General features: G+C 40.4%; 1 protein-coding gene across 1 annotated transcript in view; it reads left to right on the forward strand.

Moving 5' to 3' along the window:
• The first annotated feature begins 239 nt into the window (after window positions 1-239).
• Window positions 240-23444, forward strand: part of BARX2 (BARX homeobox 2) — a 50014-nt gene continuing 26809 nt past the window's right edge. The window contains exon 1 of the mRNA XM_005308593.5: window positions 240-656. Within this exon, the coding sequence (XP_005308650.1) occupies window positions 470-656 (187 nt within the window). The 5' untranslated portion in view covers window positions 240-469. The remainder of the gene's footprint in view (window positions 657-23444) is intronic.

Raw genomic sequence — 23444 nt, forward strand, 5'->3', positions numbered from 1 at the left:
AAGCCTTAAACTAATTACAGGGGGTGGGGGGAGAGAGAGAGAAAAAGTCACCCTGGAAGCTTTCCAGCATTGGAAGGCAAAGCCGAATTAAAAACACACCCCGGTCGCTTAAAATAGAGCGCGCGCGCCCGTGCGCCCGGGATCCTCCCAGCCGCGAGCAGGGGGAAGCAGGGAGCGCAGGGGATGAGCACAAGAGAAGCCGGAGGCTGCCCTGATTGACAGCTGAAGTGTCCTAAAAAGGGCTCGGCGAGATGCTTATCGGGAGGTTTATATAGCAGCCGAGCGAGCGCACGCTGGAGAGCGCTCATTCACCCCGGCAAGCCGCAGAGACCACGCCTGGGGTGGGGGGCCACCCTTTGGCAGCCCCGCTCCGCTCCCTGGGACCCTCCCCACGCCCCTTAGAAAGAGAGAGTTCCTTTCTCCGGCGTCCCAAAGCCCGGGCCGCTCTTCGGGGAAGGGGGCTTCCACCATGCACTGCTATGGCGAGCTGAGGCTCGCCTCCCCCGGGCAGCTCAAGGCAGCCAGGAGGCGCTACAAGACTTTCATGATCGATGAGATCCTATCCAAGGAGACCTGCGATTACTTTGAGAAACTTTCCCTTTACTCTGTCTGCCCTTCTCTCATCGTCAGACCCAAACCTCTGCACTCCTGTACTGGTAAGAGCTTGAATTTTCTCATCTTCCCTCCCCACCCATTCCCCTTCTGCATCTACCTCCCAGGAAGGCTGGATCTGTGTGTGTGTGTGTGTGTGTGTGTGTGTGTCTGACCCTGGCACCAAGCTCCCTGAGATTTTGCAGTGCCCAGCCATCACAAGGGAAGGGATTTTTTTTGTCTCTGCAAGAACCCTGGGTGCTAGGGTTTCACCTGGGATTGGAACAAGCAAGTGTGTGGTGGGGACCTGAGAGTGCACAGAAAAGATTTGCAAGCAAAGCCCTTTTTAATGTGTGGTGGCTGTCAGAGGCAATAAAGTAGCTCGATTTCCCAGTGTGGACTCTGCAGGCGCGACGACATATTTGTAGCGGTGAACTAAGGAAAACCCTTTCCCCTAAACGCTCTCCTCTCTGGCCAAAACATTCACAAACTCCTCAGCCAGTCGATGCATCTTTCCTCTACGCTCTGCATTTTTCTGTGGTTTGCTAAATATCCAGTGACACCCTATTTACCTCCCTCTGCAACAGACCCATCTTCTGCTCTCTCTGGAACATCCACAAATAAATGGTTGGGGGGAAAATATCCAGAACATATATACCCCCTACTAGATGGATTAAAGCCTTGATCAAGACTCAGAGAAGTCACTTATAAAATTGTCAGTGACATCAGTGGGAACACAAATAAATAATAATAATAAAATAATAATAATAATAGCCCTAGTAATAATAGTTCCACTGTTGTTCAGTGGCCTGATCTTGCATTATTTGGATACCCAAATCTCCCATTAGCTTTGGAAGAAGTTAGGACATACCAAATGGGAAAACGGAAAACATTCTGTTCATGTTACAAACACAGGGCTAGATCCTACGTACAGATTTGCACCAGTAGACCCCCGCACAGCTGTGGAGCCCACTCACTTCAACTGACGGATGCCTTCAGTGGAAGTGATTTGCAGAATCAGAGCCATATGTGCTTTTGCAAACAAATTAGTCTGATGCAGTTTGTTAGGCGTGCACCCAAAATAAATGTCACTCTTCTGATACATTACAGGCAGAAAAGTTTTCTCCTCGCTAAGACACTATGAACTTTGCAAGACCGCTAAGCAGTTAGAGGGCTCTGCAGACTTTTATTCTCCCCAAAACTCTGTGTCCTCCCCACACACTTTTAGTAGAAACATTTATAACTTTGGAGAACCTAATGATAAAACTGATCATTAAAAAAAAATCCAAGTTATTTCAAAAAATGTTTCTAAAGGACCAATTCCTGGTAATGCTGATGCTAAAAATTCATGGAATGTTCTGAACCTGAAAATACAAGAAGTCTCTGCTGAAATCAGTGGGGAGTGCTGCCTACAGATTGATCCCCCACAGTTTGGCCCCCCGATTCCTCTGGGAGTAAATGAAGAGGAACCTCACTGATCTTAATGAAATTATACCGGTGTAAAACTTGATTTAAGTGATATCAGTCTGACCCATGGATTTTTAATTTTTTTTAAAAATAGGGACTTATTTAGTTCTTGCAAGATCTACAGCTCCCCCTGCCTCAATACCCCAATTTGAGAATATTACTAATTAAATAGCAAGATGCTGGAGGCCAATATGGTAGCAAACCTCAATTTTACCTGCTTTTGGAGAGAGGGTGGTTATAGTGCAGTTCTTATTCATAATAAATTTCCTCATATTGATTCCTGCTTGGTTTTTAACCAACCACTGACATACCTCTGGTGGAAGGGATAGTTATTAATCAAGATCCCACCGGCAAGGGATTTTTTGCAGCTAATCCTCTGCTACAGTTTAGCCAGTGAAACTCTGTCCATAGCGAAAGTGGAATGAAAGTCCCCAATGGCTCCAATGCAGAGCAGAGTGCAGGCTGCAAATCCTTACGGAGGGCCAGTCCTGCTCACGTTGGAGTCAATGGCAAAACACCCGTTAACTCCAGTCATGCAGGAATCGGACCAGACTAACCTTCCACTCCAGAGTAAAGATTTTTCTCTTTTCACTGTAGGACAATTCTATTTTACATAGAGGGGAAGTACCATAAAAGAAAACAGGCTACCAAAAATCCCCCAAGACTTTCAGAGGAGCAATAACCCAAACATCCAGTAATTTACAGGGCTGTAAAAATAGTTCAGCATTATAAAACAATTCTTAGCTGCTTATCTGGGGTAAGCGCTTCTGATTTAGTTTTGATGGGTGAATAAACTGTCATTAGCTGTTTCATTATCATCAAGCCTGTGGGAAGGTTGAGTATATTTTTATGGGTGATTCCATGCCAGCTATGGAAAACGCTGGTTTTGCAAGGCTGAGATAATAATTCATAGTCGAATGAACTGACACAGCAGTCGTGGATGATGCTATCATGACACATATGTTCTAATTATTTAAACCCTGTTACTTTCTGTGTTTAGTAGTTCATTGAATTTCCCCTAGGGATTCTGCTAATAGCCCTAAATCCATCTGACCTATGCCATGACTGGGTTGATTGAAGATTCTGGTTTCTACTGGAATATGCTTCATAAAGTGGCATTGGTTGAGAAGCACTGGGAGGGATTTGCTGGTGGGATTAAACCCATAAGAGAAGTGGCTACAATAGTCCACACTTTCAAACTGTAAGCCACCGGTGGATTTATAGCTACAGTTAAAAATTTAGGTCATGTGAATCCTTTTATTATACGAGAGGAAATTCTGTCATTGGCCAAGAAATGGAGTTAAACACATAAATATAAATAAAGATGAAAGATTAAAAAAAACACATAAAGCAAATCAAATAATCACCTACTGTCCAGATCAAACATTTCAAAAGAAAAGGTAGCACTGTGGCATTTACCCTACTGCTTGGCTGTCTTTTTACATTTTGATGCATTTACTTTCCAAGCTGGCTAAGGGAGATAGGCCTTTAACATTTGTTTGAGGGCCCCTCTTGGGTTGATGATAAAAAATGTCATGTCTAAAGCAGCGCAGGTTTCCAACATTGCCCCTTTCTGATCGGAAGAGAGATCTTAGAAGCACTGAAAACCAAAGGAAAAACATTTTTCTTTTGCCTACGGTCAAGAGTTAAATATTTAACATGTGCAGTGGAATCAGCACAGAATGAACTTACCCTGCAGAATGTGCCAGAGAAGCAGAATGAAAGTTCTGAATCGTTTCAACGTATCCGAAGTTCTGGTTGAGGGGGATGTTCACACCTCTGAACCTAAAAGCCCGTTGAAGTCAATGGAAAGACTCCTGTTGGGCTTGGATCACACCCAGAGTAAAATTGGGAGGGAGAGGGGGGAATAACTTCACTATAAAAGAGACCCATTATGGTATACTTACATTTACTGTAGAAGTGTAAACGCCTGACATTTGTTGACAAAAAGCAACAAGAAGGCCCTGCAAGTATATAACTTAGCATAAAATAGTTAGCCAGGTTCAACTATATGTGGTGGTTAAGATCCACCATAATCAAATGCCAAAAATTATAGATTCTTAATAAAGAGGAATATTTTTCAGATGGTTGTTAATAGCTCTCTGATGCTAGCTTCTTGGACTCTGATATCTTGGACAGTCAGAATATCTCTGTTCATTCAGTTAATGGCCTTCGCATGTTATGTAGCAACTAACTAACTAACCTGACTTATTAATTGTTGTAGTTCTATTATTTAAAATTTTCTATTTTGGGGGTTTTGTTATTGTATGATTTGAAGGTCAGAGAAGCCTTCAGATATTATTTCCAACTGAGTAGGAATCTATTATCAAAATGCCTAATATTTAAAAATGTAAGTAAACAAAAATATGCTTGAATGAGCCTGTATTAATTCTATCCTGTTTATTGGCTTTTTTTTTTTTAATCTTGACTTCAATCATTAAACCTGACACCCGGTTAGCTCTTGGGGTAATGTATACTGTAAGTGTTTGGAAATCAAAGATGTTTCAGTTTCTAGGGCCAAACTGTAACTGCATCGTCTTTTCCTGGAATTGGTCCCTTCAAAATAAGTTGGATCCTTTGAAAAATAAAAGCCAGGGCACTGGATACTTAAAAACAAAATGTTATCCCTGGAGTCCCTGATGTTAAATAGTAATAAAAACAAATAGTATTTGCTCTACGCAGCCTCTAAACTATTTATATTCACAGGGTTGTTGGATAGAAAAGAACCCAAGAGCTTTGGGTCGGGGCTCTGTTTCAGTTCATCAAAGCTGACATTCTTTGGGCATTCATTGTGTTTGCCTATTCTGCGTATTCCATCTCCCACAACATCTGTACTGTTGCTCATCAGAACTTGAGTAAAATGCCCCAGTGACTTAGAAGCTTGGTTTACACACAGTTTTTGTATCAGGATAACTATTTCAGTTAGGGGTATGCTTTTATTTTGTTTTTTTTAATTGAAGTAGTTACACTAATACCACCCCTAGCGTGGACGCAGTTATATTGATAACAAAGTGCCTTTCACTGGTATAGATTATTTGCCTTCCCGTATGGGAATGCTATACTAGTATAAGCACTTTTATAACCGCATCCATGGAAGTTGTACCATTTTAACTATATCAGAATAGCTAAAGTGCTACAACTTTTGTGTATAGACAAGGCCCTAAATCCACTTCGGCCCTTTTGAAAATGTTAATCCTCTTCTAGTTATCCTCCTTGATAGATACCAATGGGACAGCATGCCTCCAAAGGTGACTTTCCTAGCTTTATTCTGCTCCCACTGAAATGATACTTTCCATTGATTTCAGTAGAGACATGACTCAGTTCTATATATATATTTTTTTACCTGAGACTTGAGAAATATGATTCTCTAATGTAAAATCTATTGAAGACTGGAATAGTTGTTTGACATCTTTCCCCAAGGAAGAGAGGGAGAGGCCCAGGTTAAAGCTTTTTGGGCTACTGTTTTCTTTTCTCTCTTTTTTTGCTATGTGGATTAAACTACAGGGCATCTATAAATGTTGGATCCTATGGGAAGTTGTGGGCTTATGCAGCAAAGCGTGAACTTTGATATACCTGAACTTCTGTCAGGCTTGTCAACTTTTAGGAAAACACACGGAGAAAGTAGATTTCTTATGTCTTAAAGCAGCTCATCTTTAGACCAATGACTGCAGAGCAATATGAAATTCCATGTGGTCTGGGTTGAAAAAGCCTAGGAATGGACAAGCTAACTCCACTTTGAATTTGATCTGGGACACTATTTAAAATCCGGGTGGAAATCATTTGTGTTGGGCTAATGTTTAGCCAGACCTTTTCCTTTTAATTGAAGGGATACTGTTACGGAGTTCCTGGGGGAGAGCAGGGAACTGTGGGAAAGCAAAGGGGAATGGATACAGCATGTGTATCAAAGTGTGGAGAAAAATGAGATCCCCTTCCACCCAAAGCCTATTATCTGAAACATAACAGCTGTATTAATCCTGTTAAATAAAACAAATGTAAAGTTGTGGGTAATACCTTCTACCAGACTAATTTACACCTGAGTACACCAAAGCTCCTGTCAGTCATGCATCTTCAGCTGGGATTGAATTGCCATCACAGGAGTATAACACAACTCTATCTGTCCAGAACTAAAAACCAGAGAGAGAGGCCAAAATCATCATTTTTGTTAATACAGCCCCAAAGCAACAGCAGCGCAGACTTCATCAGATTCTATCAAGTTCAACATCTATAAAAGATTCTGCGAATAGAAACTGATATTGCAGTCACCTTCGCCTACATATTTGTACAGTGATACGAACAAGAAAACAAGTCTCTCTTTTTCAAAAACACGTCATCTGTCAGTTTCAGTTACAAAGACAAATAAAATCCTATTGATTGATGTCAAACAGTAAAGACAAAATGCAAAAGACATCAGTAACCCTGGAAAAAATATGCATAATTATTTCTCAAGTATAAATTTCCAGATCACTCTGGATCCTTTATTAAGGTGTTCCTAAATATTCCTAATAATAGTAAGGTACTTGAAGAAATACTTTACAATGTAGGGAGACTGTATGATACATGCATGTTAATATGCAGTGAAATACATGGGCATATCCAAACCTTATACTAGACTTTGCCATAAGATTCTCCTCCAAACCATCCATGCACACATTGTTTTGCCTTTCAGTCATGAAGTTTGAGCTTTGTCAGAATCTCAAAAGACAAACTTCTTCCTGTTTAGCATAAATCGAAGCTTGGCAGGAAAAATTATCGATGCAATTATTATGCCAAAGAAAAGTCAGATCCTGTAATGTAAATTGGCATAACTCTGTTGACTTCAGTGGAGTTGTGTCACTCTGTAATGACTGAGGATTAGTCCCTACCAATAATTTTAAAGAGCTTGGCGTGCTTCAGGATGCCTAGACTTTGTCCTGGATGTTCTGTATATCTGCAGCAGAAAAAATAATTTATAAAGTGGCAAATGCTAAAATATGACGCATGAAAGAAAATTATGAGTTGGCTAATGATAACAATAATTAAATATTTAGAGAAGGGCCTGAGCCAATGTCTTGGACCTGAATACACTCAGGCCTTTGACAGTATCTGAGATTCAAAGCTGGATTGGGGGTCCGAATATTACAAATGACCCTTCTCTTTCTACTGAAACCGAACAGAAAATCCCAGATCTGAAAAACTCCAGCATTACAAAGGAGCCCTGTACTACATCACTTTTGTGCCACTGTGTGAAAAATAAGCACAGATATAAGTAAGCCAAGATTTTCACTTGGACAACACCTTTGCTTAAAAACTTGACCGAGTACTGCCTGAGCTCACCCAAGGTTATTTTTAGTGCATTACCTAAGAGTCATATACGAGTAGGGTGACCAGATGTCCTGATATTAGGGGATTTGTCTTATATATGCAACTATACCTTCCCCTCCCCACCCCCCCAAAAGTGCCCCACATGTTTCACACTTGCTATCTGGTCACCCTGTGTACCAGAGATTTTTAAATAGAACATCCCACTGGAGTCAATGGAGCACTCTGTTTGAAAACTGATGTGGCACATAGTATTTTATTAATTATTATTGGTGGTGTTTTGTGGGCTTCTGTAAAATGCAGGCACCACAGAATGAACATTTCGAAAGTTTTGAGTTCAGGAAGGACACGGCCTTGGGCCATGGTGGGGGTTAATTTAGGGGGCTTGGCCGGTAGAGAAGGGTTCCGGACTCTGTGACGACTTTCAAATGCCTTTGTGTCTTTTGTCTTCATTGAAAAATGTAGAAGTGAGGTATGGTTTATGCTACTGCATGCAATATACAGTAAAAATCTGAGGTGTGGAATGGGCCCTTGACAGTTAGCAGCTAGACACTGCAGAGAGATTACTAGATGTATTCATTGTACATGTTTATTAACCAGTGCTGATGCGTGTCGAGAGCGGGGCCACACTCTGCTCATGGTTACTACTGTGCAGCCTCCTTGATTTCTATACATTTGGATACAAGCATTGGGTTCTACTCAGAGGGGCTGCATGGGTGTGATTGACAGCAGAATCTGTCCCACAAAGGGACTGGACCCTGATTTCCTTGCACATCCCCAATCATTCCCTGATTTCCATGAGAGTCTGGGGTGCACTCAGGGTCAGGCCATGGGTCTTCAGAATGTACAAAAAACAACCTTCCCATCAAAGTGAAAACATGAAGAGTCCCTCCAGCTGGGTTGTGTGGAGGCTGGTAGCATATACAAGTGTAGGGAGGTACTGGTTTCACTAAGGGCTGTCGATCCTTACCTGTTTTAACCTGAATTAGCTAGAAAACAGGTCGTAGGGCCTGATTCTCCTAACATGTACACCAGAGGAAAGCAGGTGTAAATTGATGGAATACACTACAATAAAGTGGTGTAAGGGAGAGCAGGATTAGGTCCCATGGAAATGACCTCAACCAATATCTGTTCAACATCGATACAGATGACTGTTCCTCGTTTGCTTTGCTTTTAGTTTCCAGGCCTGATAGGAATGTTTTCGTAGAACCACGTGCTTCATCGTTCACACATATTGTCTGAGTGTGAAGAATGTGTTTCAGAGCAGGCTTAAATATAGCACATTATCCCGAGGTCTTGTAAGTGTTTGCATCCAGGAAAACACCGGAGGTGGATTCCTGTTGTGTATTTCTCCCTCCGGACGGCTTTTATTCTGAGTATGGTTCAGTTCCTAGCAACCGAGCAGGGTCTAGCTGAGAAGCTTCTTGTGGGTCGATGTGAAATTGACTGAAAAGTTTCATTTTAGTGGAATCTTTGAAAAATTGGAGCATTATAATCTGGGCTCACACAGTAAATATTTAATATTTCTTCTTCCTTAATTTTACCGTCCATTTTTTTTTATTAACTGAATCCTTTCCACTATTCCTCATGCACAGAATGTAGCTCTAAGAAACACTGGGTAATCAATAACACCCTATGGTGGGGAGGGCCATTTAAGTACTTAGATAGATATTGAGTTTAATATGGTATAGACCAGGGGGCACACAAAGGGGTTGACTCTGCTCTCAGTTTCCCTTGTGTAAATCAGGAGCAACTCCAATGAAGTCGGTGAAGTTATACCAGTGTAAGTTGTAGCAGAAGGAGGGCCAAGCTGTTTATTTTGAAGAAATATAGTTGCTTCCTTGTGAAGATTCCCCTCTCCCTCCAACATGAGAGGACAATTCTGAATCTTGCTAAGTTATCTACCCCAAATGATTTTCTTTTAGACCATAACAACATTTATTCTATATGTATCTCCGCATAGCTGTATGGTGTATGTACATCTCTACCCCGATATAACGTGACACAATATAACACAAATTCGGATATAAAGCAGCGCTCCGGGTGAGGGGGGAGGGGGTGGGGCTGCGCACTCCGGCGGATCAAAGGAAGTTCGATATAACGCGGTTTCACCTATAACATGGTAAGATTTTTTGGCTCCCGAGGACAGCGTTATATCGAGGTAGAGGTGTATATATATTGCAATAAGGGAATTTTCTCTCAGTGAAGTCAATGGCAGTCAATGACACCAGGATCGTGTCCATTATTAGAGATGGCTGGGAATGATTTGTTTTTTCTCCTGTGGAAAAATATTGATTGAAAAAAATGTTTTTGTCAACTTTTCTTTGAAATGTTATGGGTCTAAAAACCGCAATCCGCAAACAAACAAAAAGGCTTATTTTTGGATTTCAAGGTTTTTTTTATGAAAGCCCATTTTGGGGGGACAAAAATGGACATTTTCTGCAAAACTTTTGTTTAGTTGAAAAAGAAACACTTTTTCACAAAAAAAGTTTTGATGGAAAAATTTCAAACGTTTTTATCTCTGAGGCTTGTAAAACACCCTAACAATAACTCTGTGTGTGTGTGTGTGTGTGTGTGTGTGTGTGTGTGTGTATTCTAGTTTGCAGACCCTTACCGCATTAGTATTCTTTACTCATGTAATTAGTTGACTGATTTTAATGGTACTGCTCACCCAAGTAAAAACTTGAACTATCAGCTCCTACACATTTGTGGGGTATTTCATGTAGTGTTGTTACACTATTTACTGATTTATTTCAAAATAAGAGATAGCTTTCAATATAAACCTAGTCCAAGTACAGTACTTCACTCCCACTGCCATTTTGGAGGAGAAGGCCTGCATTTTAGGGATCCATATATTAATAGAACATTTATATTCCAGATTACACATGGCAAAAACAATACGTTACTCAGGGCCATATCCTCAGATGATGCAAATCCCTTGATTTCAGTGGATTCATCCAAAAAATCCTGATCAGCTTTAATTCTCACTATTAAAGCAGATGAGGGAACAGGATTCTATTTCTTTAGGCATACAGGAGCCTATTCCCTATATATTACACATATATAATAAAACCTCTTGTAAGTAAACACACAAGGATGGGGTGGCTTAAGAGAGGTGTTCTGCAAAGCAAAGAAATGTACATATGTTTGTGGTTACTTAGGAGATCTTTTAAGACTAATAAGGTTGTTCCCTGGATAGGATTCACTGTACTAACGTACATATATGGAAGAGCTTAAAATGTAGCCACAAAGCTATATTGAAATATATTAGGAAGATTGTATGTTGGGGTTTGCCCTTATTCACAAGCAATAAAAGATGTGAAAAATCTCATCGAAACCTAGAATAATAATAATAATGAATAATCTAGGATATATTCTCCTGTTTTGTTGCCGAGCGTTTCCATGAATATTTTACAAACACACCTGCCTTTATCCTTCCATTTGTTTTTGTTCAAAACTCCCATTTGATCTCAACACTTGCAATATTTTTTATTTTCTGAGGACTGAAGGCTGGAATAGTTGATATTTGAAATATTCTATAAAGCAGGAGGGTGATAGAAGGGACTGTAGATCATTGCAGACTGATGTCCATTTTAGTTGCTTTTCACTAGCAGATTTGTTTTAGATCACTTGATAACAGTGAAGCTTGCAGTGTTGATGTAGCTGCCTTGGTCCCAGCATATTAGAGAGATAAGGTGGGTGAGGTAATAATATCTTTTATTGGACCAACTTCTGTTGGTGAGAGACACAAGTTTTGGAGTTTACACAGATCTGAAGAAGAGCTCTGTGCAAGCTCAACAGCTTGCCTGACGCACCAAAAAGAAGCTGGTCCAGTAAAAGATATTGTCTGGCCCACCTGCTCTCTCTAATAGCGAATCTGGCCGTTGACTAGTAGGGGACACTGTTAGTATTGGAATAGTTGTTTTTGCTTTGTGGGAATACATTATAGAACAATAATAAATGATGGAACAGGGTTTGGGGATGAGGGTGAAGCACAATTGATGGATTGTTTTATTTAGAATGACTTAGAGCTCAATTTCACTCCTACTGAAGTCAATTAAATAGGAGTTGGATCAGTGCCTCAATGAGTCAATTTGAATCATGCTTTTATTGTAAGCACTTAAGTCACATTATAAGGTAGTTTAGTACCTATATTTAAATCATGTTACAACAAAAGTTTTTATGAAGACTCAGACTGATAGATTTATTTTTTTAAATTTTCATGGACCCATTTTGTTGTTGTTTGGATTTAGACATCTCTTACAGTGCTTGAAACTCAAATGTTGCAGCATTTGGCTGTTGTTAAACAATGCTATAACAAGTAACATTATAACTATGTTTCTATCTATCGAAGCCTATATAGTTGAAAATCACATGAGAAGAAGCAAGTGAAATTGATTAGAGAGTAACTTAGAAAGGGCCCAACCCTGCACACCTACTCGCATGTGACTTTACTCATGTAAGGCCATTGAGTTAAAGGGACTACTCATGTGAGCAAAGATATGTTTAAGCATTTGCAGATCAGGTTCCAGCATGATAAGGATTATATTTTGTTTCCGCTGTCTGAGCTGAGTCAAGCACAAAGTACAAAAGGTACACAACATACATGATAAAAAATGAGGTAGGCTTGTAAATTCTTTCAGGTTTAATAATATAGGTTTAATTGGTTCTACCTTGGGATGGGAGAATAGACTAGATAACCTTTCAAGGTTCCTTCAAACCCTACATTTCTACGATTCTTGTAAGGAGTTATCAGCAACAAAGGTCAGGGCATTTGCTTTGTAAATTATGACTTTTAACCCTGACTTTGTCTCTATTTCATGTTATGTGCCTTTAAGTAGGAGAGAGAGTTCTTGATTTTTTTTTTAAATCCCAAATATTGATCCTTTTTATATTCATTTATATATATTTATACTGCCCAAAATTTCTCCTAATACAATTATTTTCTGCAGAATTCAAAGGTATGTTCCCAAATGTGTCTATTTATAGCATTTGAATGCTGACAAGTCTAGTGTCTCCATGCTTGTGTTTGTTCTGAGGGACAGGCTGTGCTCACGGGGTTGTGGTTCCTAGTGCTGTCTCCGTCGATCTGTCAAAAACTTTGGAAGTTGTGGATCGTGACTGTATAAGTGAGAACGAGTAGGGCTCATTCTTATCTATCTGAGTGGACTAGCATTGGCCTGCTAAACCCAGGGTTGTGAGTTCAATCCTTGAGGGGGCCACTTAGGGATCTGGGGCAAAAACAGTACATGGTCCTGCTAGTGAAGGCAGGGGGCTGGACTCGATGACCTTTCAAGGTCCCTTCCAGTTCTAGGAGATAGGATATCTCCATATATTTTATATTTGTCCCCATAGACAGGAGACCTTTTACTCTATGCCAAACATTGAAAGGAATTCTGCAGGGTTTGGTGTTGGGGCCTGTTTTATTGTCACGCTTTGTAAACAGCTGTGTCAAAATGAAAGATGAAGGGCCTGATTCCCATTCCCTCTAAGGTCGCTTTACATTGCTCCGGCTGTGTAAAAGGGTCTTAAAGTGGATGGAAATTCCAGACCAGTACAAAGGAGCCTTAGTATAAATTAGACTCTGGTCCAGAACGTTTCTAATGGCTGTGTTCACTGTCAGGGTCGGTTCCAGGGTTTTGGCCGCCCCAAGCAGCCAAACAAACAAAAAGCCGCGATCGCGATGGTGATCTGCGGCGGCAATTCGGCGGGAGGTCCTTCGCTCTGAGCAGGAGTGAGGGACCGTCCGCCGAATTGCTGCCGAACATCTGGACGTGCCGCCCCTCTCCGAAGTGGCCGCCCCAAGCACCTGCTTGGTAAGCTGGTGCCTGGAGCCAGCCCTGTTCACCGTGTACTATTGCCCCTTAGGAGCAGGTGCGAATGACAAGCAGCAACTAGATTTTGATAATATTTTGCAAACATTCCCGGATATTCCCCTTTCCTTTCATAAAAAGGAACAAACCCCAATGGCTAAAGGGATTAATTATGGCCTGATTTTCAGAAACACTGAGCCACCAACAACTCCTAGCACATCTAGCGGAAGCTCAGCATCTCTGAAGATCAGACCATCTAACTCTGTAGTCATTGTGGCCTTTCACTCATTTTAAAATACAACAAAGGATATGAGTGGAAAATGCTGACGAAGTGGATTGAGGTTCTTTTAGGACCATCTCAGGTCTTTTCTTTTCTTTTTAAATGAGACTTTCCACTGAAATAAATGGGAAGCTGCTTATAAATTGAGAGCCCAGGTAGCACAATAGCCTTTAAGTTCTGTAACATTGTTTAGCCAGGTAAATTGGCTGTATTATAGATTTGGCTATTTAGGAAACTGCTTCATATGTGCTATCACATATCTTCTTCTTTTGCACTAGCAAATTGTCAAGTTGTGATTTCATCTTTCCTTTTACACCTGCATTCTGTTTTCAGTGCAGTTCCATAAGGGACAAGCCCACTTAAGTGGTCTCAAGTGTTTTACAAAACACTCATTTCAATTTTATAAAAACATGCATAACAGTGCAAAAAAGACACACCCCTGTCTCCCTTTTTCAAGAAGAATGGGAATTCCACCACTTGGAGAGTTAATGCAGCGATAAGTGCTTTTCATGTTACACAGTCCAACTTAAAAAATATTTTGCATTTTAATTCTCTATACATACACTAAGTCACTACACCGGAAGCCGTCTATAGCATATGATAGCCATGTGGTAAAGCAACTATGGCTTTGTACCACATGTAAGCAGACCTGGGTTCTATTTCTGTAATAGATCTCTATGTGTTCTTTGGCTCAGTTTCCCCCTCTGTAATGTGGGCATGGTTATACTTATCCTGGGTTTGTAAAATGGTTTGAGATCTGCTGATTAAAAGTAATATATCAGGGGTTCTCAAACTGGGGGTAGGGGCCCCTCAGGGGGTTGCGAGGTTATTACATGGGGGGGGTTGTGAGCTGTCAGCCTCCATCGCGGACCACACTTTGCATCCAGCATTTATAATGGTGTTAAATATATTAAAAAGTGTTTTTAATTTATAAGGGGGGTTGCACTCAGAGGCTTGCTATGTGAAAGGGGTCACCAGTAAAAAAGTTTGAGAACCACTGTAATATATAAAACTGAATGTTATTATGTATTCAGACATACCGAACTTGTAGATATGACCGGTGTTAACTCACTGGTGATGTTAGCCTTGATGCCAGGTTAAAAAAATAGATAAATATAATGTTTTATCTGTTCACTCTCTCTCTCTTTCTCTCTCTCTCACTCACACACACACACAAGTAATGGAACCTTCTTATGGTGAATTCACATACAGAAAAAGTCCATTGACAGTGGTGAACCATGAAAGCCCCAGAATGTTTCCATGCATTGCAATGTACCAGTTGTAATTTGAATTACACAAAACCCCTGCTTAGAGGGAAGTTGTTCTATGAAAAAACTGACATTGCTGTAAGAGGCTAACTTGTGTCGTTTTTATAGATGAAAAACCTGCGGCTGAATAGCTTCTCTTGGCACTGAATTATTCTGTTTATTTTCTTATTTAGTTAAAACAATACCAGAAGAAGCCTAGAGTTCATTTTTGGCTTCTGGTGTGTAGGACAGTTTAAGGTGCAATGTGTTTTAAATATATTTCAGGGAAGGATGGTCCAGAGGTTAGGGCATTTGCTTAGGATATGAGCAATCCAGGTTCCATTCTCTGCTCTGCTGTGGTCTTCCTATGTGACCTGGGGCATGTCACTCAGCCTCCAGGTCTCCATTTCTTATCTGTGGATGCTTCCCTACCTCAGGGGGTATTGTCAGGATAAATACATTAAAAAATGTGAAGTGTTTTGAGATCTACTGATGAAAAGTACTATAAGAAATAGGCATGATTATTTAGTTATACTTAACCCATCGCAGATCATTCACCTCTAACAACTGGTACCAAAATTGGAAACGCATGTCCATCTTATGATCAGCTGAGGCCATATCTACATTACGGGGACTATACCAGCATAGCTACAGTACCTACATGGAGGGAAGGTTTTTTTCCCCCATCAGTGAAGTAACACCATCTCCCCGCGCGACGGTAGCTAGGCTGACAGAAGCATTCTTCCATCAACCTAGCTGCATCTGCACTGGGGGCTGGGTCAGTGTAGCTACATTGCTCAGGGTGCTCTGAGTGAGGCAGCTATGTAGACGTAAATCTTAAGTGCAGACCAGGCCTTAATTTATGTGTCTAGAGAGCTACTACTCCAGTTAGAGCTGGAGCATTTTGTGCTTTGAGACTAGATTCAAAAATGCATAATGATTGCTCTGTCTCCTCATTCGTTTACTTAATCTATTTTTGCTCTACACAAGCATTCTCCATCCAAGCTTCTTGCACCTTACAACAATAAGTCAATCAAAATAAAGACTTAGTTAGCACAGATGTTCCAAGGGCCAATTTAACTCTTTGGATGCTGCAGAGTGTGCACCCAAATTCTTCTTGACTCCCCCCTCTCCCCCGCCATTACTCACTGAAGTCAGTGGGAGTTTTGGGTGGGTAAGGAGAGAAGGAATTGTGCCAGATATATGTATACAGAAAGATCCTGCTAAGCTGGCAGCTTGGAACATGCCGCTCTTGTGAATGGAGATAAGCGAACTTCACGCAGTTTTGAGAACTATATAAGAGCGAGCGGAAGGTTTGGAGCTCTGAACTCTTTCCTCAGTTCTGCCACTGACCCAGTGTGATCTTCAGCAAATTACTTCCTTCACCATGCTTCAGTTTCCCCATCAGTAAAACGAGACCAGCACTTACCCACCTTTATAAAGGATTTTGAAGTGAAGTGCTAGAGAAATACAAAGTGTTATTACTGTCTGGGTTTGCAACATTAGTTCAAGCTAATGTCACCATTTTCTTCACAAAGGTGATTCAACTAAACTAACTAATTTAATAGCCGGAGAGGCACCTGTGCCATGTAGAAGGGATAGACCAGCCCTCTCCAAAAGTTATGCTGAAACACGCAGGAGCCTACCGACAGTATGTACACTGTATTTATTCTTTCACTGAGTTTCTCATTCCTCATCTCCGGTCCTTTTTTCCTGTTAACCTTTCATTTGCTTTTCACTCTGTCCACTCTCTGCTACATATTACAAGATCTCTTTTTGCTGCATTCTCTCTCTTTCTGATCGTTTTTTTCAGTCTCTCTCCTAAGTGGAACATTAACCTGATGACATTTGAGTTCAAGTCAAACTTTCGAACCCATGAAGTCGAGTGGATTTGGAATTAGGCAAAACCAGTTTGCCCATCCCTCATTGTAAAAGGGTTAATCCTCTAAACTATTGAGAGAGAAGGGCAGGGAATTATGAAAGGATCCCCTGTTTTATAAGCGTTTATATTACCAGTGGTTGGATACTAGTAATAAGTAGGTTGCTCCTATGATTAATGATTGCTTTTCAACATGTTGACAATGGGTGATATGGTTAATTGTTGCAGAAGCCATTTAAGGGTACAGGCTTCTTATCACAACTGTGCTGGAAATTAGATGTTAATATCACACAGAGTTATTTGTTTCCTGTGTAAATAATTTAATTAAAGGTAATCTTCTAAAGAGGAGGACATAATTGATCATGTGCCCTGTTTTCCTTCCTTACATTGTCTTAGGACCTGCAAGAATTTATTTTTTAATGTAGGTTTGTTTTTATATTAGAAATTCAGCTTGTATCCATCCCAGACATCTATATGGACCACTGAAGAACTAGTAAGATTATAACATCATGAATGAAATTTGATTTAGAAGAGAAATCATTTGAGGTCAGGCTCTTTAAAGTTTTTTGCTTGTTTTATTTTTTTTCTAACACCATTTTAGGGAAGAGCTGGAACCAAAATCATTAGGAGTGTTTTATTTTGATTTAATTTAAATTGATCTTTTGCTGACTTGAGAAATAGGACACTCTTAATCTGAAATAGGTGTATACACCCATAAATTTGCACTGAAATAATTGAGGGTGTGAATTAAAACTGATTTAGTTAGTTCAATTCCAACTTGGGTGTAGACAAGCTTTGAGAGACCTGGGAGGCAAGACTGCTTTTTAAGAGTTTTATATCCTCATACCTTCAACGAATGACTGTGAGAGCTCCCAGAACACGTTTGAATCTTTGGGTAAAATCCTGGCCTCATTGCATCAATGGCAAAGCTTCCAGGATTTCCCCCGTCTATATTCAATGTTGCACCAACTTAACTAAAGATATATTTTTTAAACTAGGGCTGTCGATTAATCGCAGTTAACTCACGCGCTTAACGCAAAAAAATTAATTGCGATTAAAAAAAATTAATCGTGATTAATTGCAGTTTTCATTGCACTGTTAAGCATACCAATTTAAATTTATTAAATAATTTTGGATTTTTTCTACATTTTCAAATATATTGAGTTCAATTACAACACAGAATACAAAGTGTACAGTGCTCACTTTATATTATTACTAATTACACATAATTGCATGCTAAAAATGATAAACAAACGAAATAGTATTTTTTCAATTCACCTCCTACAAGTACTGTAGTGCAATCTCTTTATCATGAAAATGCAACCTACAAATGTAGATTTTTTTTTTGTTACATAACTGCACTCAAAAACAAAACAATGTAAAAATTTAAAGCCTGCAAGTCAACTCAGTCCTACTTCTTGTTCAGCCAATCGTGAAGACAAACAAGTTTGATTACATTTACGGGACATAATGCTGCCCGCTTCTTATTTACAATGTTACCTGAAAGTGAGAACAGGCGTTTGCATGGCACTTTTGTAGCCAGCACTGCAAGGTATTTATATGCCAGATATGCTAAACATCCGTATGCCTCTTCATGCTTCAGCCTCCATTCCAGAAGATATGCTTCCTGCTGTTGACACTCTTTAAAAAAATAATGTGTTAATTACATTTGTGATTGAACTCCTTGGGTGAGAATTGTATGTCTCCTGCTCTGTTTTACCCACATTCTGCCATATATTTCATGTTATAGAAGTCTCGGATGATGACCCAGCACATGTTGTTTGTTTTAAGAACATTTTTACTGCAGCTTTGACAAAACGCAAGGAACCAATGTGAAATTTCTAAAGATAGCTACAGCACTCGACCCAAGGTTTAAGACTCTGAAGTGCCCTCTAAAATCTGAGAGGGACTAAGTGTGGAGCATGCTTTCAGAAGTCTTAAAAGAACAACACTCTGATGTGGAAACTACAGAACGTAAACCACCAAAAAAGAAAATCAACCTTCTTTTGGTGGCATCTGTCTCAGAGGATGAAAATGAACATGTGTTGGGCTGCACTGGCTTGGATTGTTATCGAGCAGAACCTCATCAGCATGGACGCATGTCCTCTGGAATGGTGGTTGAAGCGTGAAGGGAAATATGAATCTTTAGTGCATCTGGCATGTAAATATCTTGCGACCCTGGTTACAACAGTGCCATGCGAACACCTGTTCTCATTTGCAGGTGACATTGTGACCAAGAAGCGGGCAGCATTATCTCCAGCAAATGTAAACAAACTTGTTTGTCTGAGTGATTGGCTGAACAAGAAACAGGACTGAGTGGACTTGTAGGCTCTAAAGTTTTACACTGTTTTATTTTTGAGTGCAGGTTTTTTTTAGATAATTCTACATTTGTAAATTCAAGTTTCATGGTAAAGAGATTGCACTACAGAACTTGTATTAGGTGAATTGAAAAATGCTATTTCTTTTGTTTTTTACAGTGCAAATATTTGTAATAAAAATAAATATAAATTGAGCACTCTACACTTTCTATTCTGTGTTGTGACTGAAATAAATATATTTGAAAATGTAGAAAACATCCAAAAACATTTAAATAAAAGGTATTCCGTTGTTGTTTAACAGTGCGATTAATTGCGTGATTAATTGCGATTAATTTTTTAAATTGCGAGATTAATCACAATTAATTTTTTTAATCGCTTGACTGATTTAGTTATACCAGTGGAAAAACCCTGTGTGGACACTCTTAAATCAGTTTGAGCCTCCACATGAGCACTTTGCACAGTTTTAACTAAACTGATTTAAAAACTGGTTTTTAGCTAAACTGGTGCATCAAACCATTGGCTTCCCGAAATCCCCTAGGAAAGATATGGCAGGAGGACTAGACATATTATGGCTGATATTTCTAGAGGGAATTAAGATGTAAGAGCCCCCAAACCAGCAGCAACAAATCCACATTTCAGACCAACTTTGTGCATCACAAAGAACCCATAACAAGGTCACAATTTACTAACTTGGTATTTTTTCCATGTGCAGGTTGACTTCCAGGGCCTAATTCTCCTTTCATTTGTGCCAGTATATATAAGAAGCAGCCCCATTAATGGAGTTACAATGGTGCAAAACTGGTGTAAATGAAAGGGTAATCAGCTCCTCTGTAGGCAGAACCTGCCTCTCAATGGAGCCTGATCTGAAACCCATTGAAGTCAACAGAAATAATCCCATTGACTTCAGTGGGGTCTGGATCAGGCTCTGAATGAAATGCCTGGTTATCATAAAAAAACCACGAGGAAAGTACTCCTCACTGTCAGGGCTGGCTCCAGCGTTTTTGCTGCCCCAAGCGGAGAAAAAAAAAAAAAAAGCCGCAATCGGCGGCACTTCGGCAGCAGGTCCTTGCCTCCAAGAGGGACCGAGGGACCTGCCGCTGAATTGCCGCCGAAGACCTAGACGTGCTGCCCCTTTGCGTTGGCCGCCCGAAGCACCTGCTTGCTGCGCTGGTGCCTGGAGCCGGCCCTGCTCACTGTTTTTGCTGATACAGACTAACATGGCTACAACTCTGAAACCTGATTATCATAGACATGCAAAGGGCAAGCCAAGAAAACCTGGAAATTCCACATCATTTGCTGTCAAACTGAGAGGATGCATCTAGTGGGGTTCCCCCACAGAGGCGGCGGAAAGTCCCGCCGCCGAAATACCGCTGCGGTCGCCGCCTGCCAAACTGTAGTGCCCTATGCGACCGCCTAGGTCGCCTAATGGGTTGTGCCGGCCCTGGGTTCCACAGGGATGTGTCCTGGGTCAGGTACTATTCCATATTTTCATTAGTGACTTGGATAATGGAGTGGAGGTTATGCTTCTAAAATCTGCGGATGACACTAAGGTGGGAGGGGTTGCAAGCACTTTGGAGGACAGGATTAGAATTCTAAGGGACCTTGATAAATTGGAGAATTGGTCTGAAATCAACAAGATGAAATTCAATAAAGACAAGTGCAAAGTATTTCACTTAGGAAAGACAAATCAAATGCACAACTACAAAATGGGGAATAACTGGCTAGGTGGCAGTACAGCTGGAAAGGATTTCAGTCCTGGGGGGTTATAGTAGATCACAAATTGAATGAGCCAACACTGTGGTGCAGTTGCAAAAAATGCTAATATCATTTTGGGGCATATTAGAAGGAATGCCAAATGTAAGACATGGGTGGTAATTGTCCTGCTCTATTTGGCACTGGTGAGGCCTCAGCTGGAGTACTGAGTCCAATTCTGGGTGCCACACTTTAGAAAAGATGTGGATCAAATTGGAGAGTCCAAAGGAGAGCAATAAAAACGATAAAAGGTTTAGAAAACCTAACCTATGAGGAAAGGTTAAAAAACTGGGCATGTTTAGTCTTGAGAAAAGAAGACTGAGGGGGGAACCTGATAAGTCTTCAACTATGTTGAGGGCTGTTATGACGAGGATGGTGATCAGTTGTTCCCTGTGTCCACTGAAATTAGAACAAGAAATAAGGGGCTTAATCTGCAGCAAGGGAGATTTAAGTTAGAAAGTTTTTCCTAATATCTAACTAGAAGGGTAGTTAAGCTCTAGAATAAACTTCCAAGGAGGGTTGTGGAATCCCCATCACTAATGGTTTTTAAGAACAGGTTAAACAATCATCTGACAAGGATGGCCTATAGATATAATTAGTCTTGCAGCAATGCAGGGGATAGACTAGATGACCTCTCGAGGTCCCTTCTAACCCTATATTTTTATACTTCTGTGATTATTGTCTAATAACATATCAGCTGTTCTCAAGACATAACAATAAAACCTTGAGGAGTTGTCTGACCTGGTCAGTGATTGAAATTACAGGTGGGTCATATCACCTGTTAAGCTGAATCTTTGAAAGCACAGTAAAGGCTCCGGCAATGCAATGGAACTCCCAATTTTCAGAGTGCAGCAGGAAACTGACGGAACACCAGATCTTTCAGAGTTCCATCCAGCCCTGAGAAATCTGTTTGAGACGTGTCAAAATATTTGCATTGGATTTATGCCTTTAAATAATGATCATGCCATAGAATATGGGAGGGGTGGTTGATGCTTGGTTAAGTATGCTGCTTTCTTTCTCAATTTGAAAATTATAGATATGCACAAAGTGTTATTTTGGTTTGAAAATTGTGCACGGCGTAAGTGCCTATTATTGGAGGTGGGAAACCCATAAAGCACTGTCAGTTGTGCAATAGGAGCATACACAGATTGCTTGATTATTAGCATATATATTAATGGGACACTAAGGAATTTCATAATCATATGACACAAGAGAATTCTCAATGTGGTGTTCATGCAATTTACTTATGCGGAAATAGGCTTAGCAAACTGTGGGATAAGAATATCTTCCATTAGTGCCTTCCATTTGAGGATCTCACAGGATTTTTACAAGCACCCTTGTGTAGTAGGTACCATCCTTATTTTACACATGGAGAATGCAGAGGCACAGGGAGGTTAAGTGTCTTGGTTGAGGTCACACAGGAAAATCTGTGGCAGAGCCAGGAATCCCATCAGGTCTCACTCTTTCCAAACTCGTATCTGAACTACCAGACCATCCTTGTCTATCATGGGGCTTCTCAGAACCAGAGTAAACCATATAGCTACAGTAATATGCTGTTTTCTATTTCTTTCTTGCTGATATGCTTTGTCATTAATAATTAGTTCTCTACAGAGCCATAGATTTACCTACTGCTTCACAGAACAGCACAATATTAAATTCCACCGTGATTGATGCCTCAGAAAAAAACTTTAGATAAGTAGATATACTGATGAAAACTAGAAATGGGCAAAAAATGGATGCTTGAATCCAACCCCCTTCAATTGTTGAGGTGGGGAAGAGTCTCAAGTTTGGATACAAAACTGCAAGGAACCTATTTTCTAGTTCCAGTATTGATGCAGATGTGACTGAAACATCAATCCAACATGGCATGAATCTGGTGAGATCAGCCCACAGTATGAGTTTGCAGGACTTCAGCACCATAGATGCCAAATTCAAACCCTAGAGCTAATTAGGACTGAAATCTACCCCAAATCTCATCTGGATCTGGATAGGGATATGAACACTATGTCCCCTTCAATTAAAATAGGAAAAAAAGTACTGCATCAAACTCTAACATGAGTGGTGGGTCATGTTCTCTGGAAGTCCTAGATTTCTAAGGCTCACTGACTGGAATTTCTGGCTTATACATGCTTGAATCCCTCTAACACAATGTTTCTCAACAACTGATCCGTGGACTGGTGCCAGACCCTGAGATTTCCCTGATACAGTTTAGGAAGGTAGCAAGCTGGTCCCTGGTATCAAAAAGATTGAGAAACACTGCCTAACAGACCTGTGGTATATGCAGCTATGTAACTGAAAGGAGAGATTGTCGTAGTGTTTTCTGACTCATGCAGCATGGCATATTTCTATAGTGCGTTCCAAACATCAAAACTGACATTTTCAAAAGGGGCCACTAATTTGGGGTCTTTTAATTTCTGGGACACCTTTACGGCTGATATTTCAGAGAGGCTGAGCCACAATGGGAAGTGCAGCTACTCAGCCATTTTTGAAAATATTGACCTAACAGTTATATCCAAATGAGCATAGTGCTTGTAAGAGTCTGCACCAACTTAAAAGAAAGATTCCCTAATATCACTAGTCAGGACCCCAGGGTGTCTCCTCAAAGGACAGGTGATTTTCTGTTGTTTGTTGGTTTTTTTGCCGCCTTCTGCATCAGATTTTATACCTTTTCCTTCTGCACCCTTGAGAATGGTGATGCTCCATCTGTCCTGACTTGCATTTGCAATGTTTTCCCCCCAAGAGAGCATTTCAGTGGAGAATTCTGGGCAGTGGGAGCTGAACATGTTCTCTTTTTGGGGA

Source organism: Chrysemys picta, chromosome 16 (genome assembly GCF_011386835.1).
Source record: "Chrysemys picta bellii isolate R12L10 chromosome 16, ASM1138683v2, whole genome shotgun sequence".
Lineage (NCBI taxonomy): Eukaryota > Metazoa > Chordata > Testudines > Emydidae > Chrysemys > Chrysemys picta.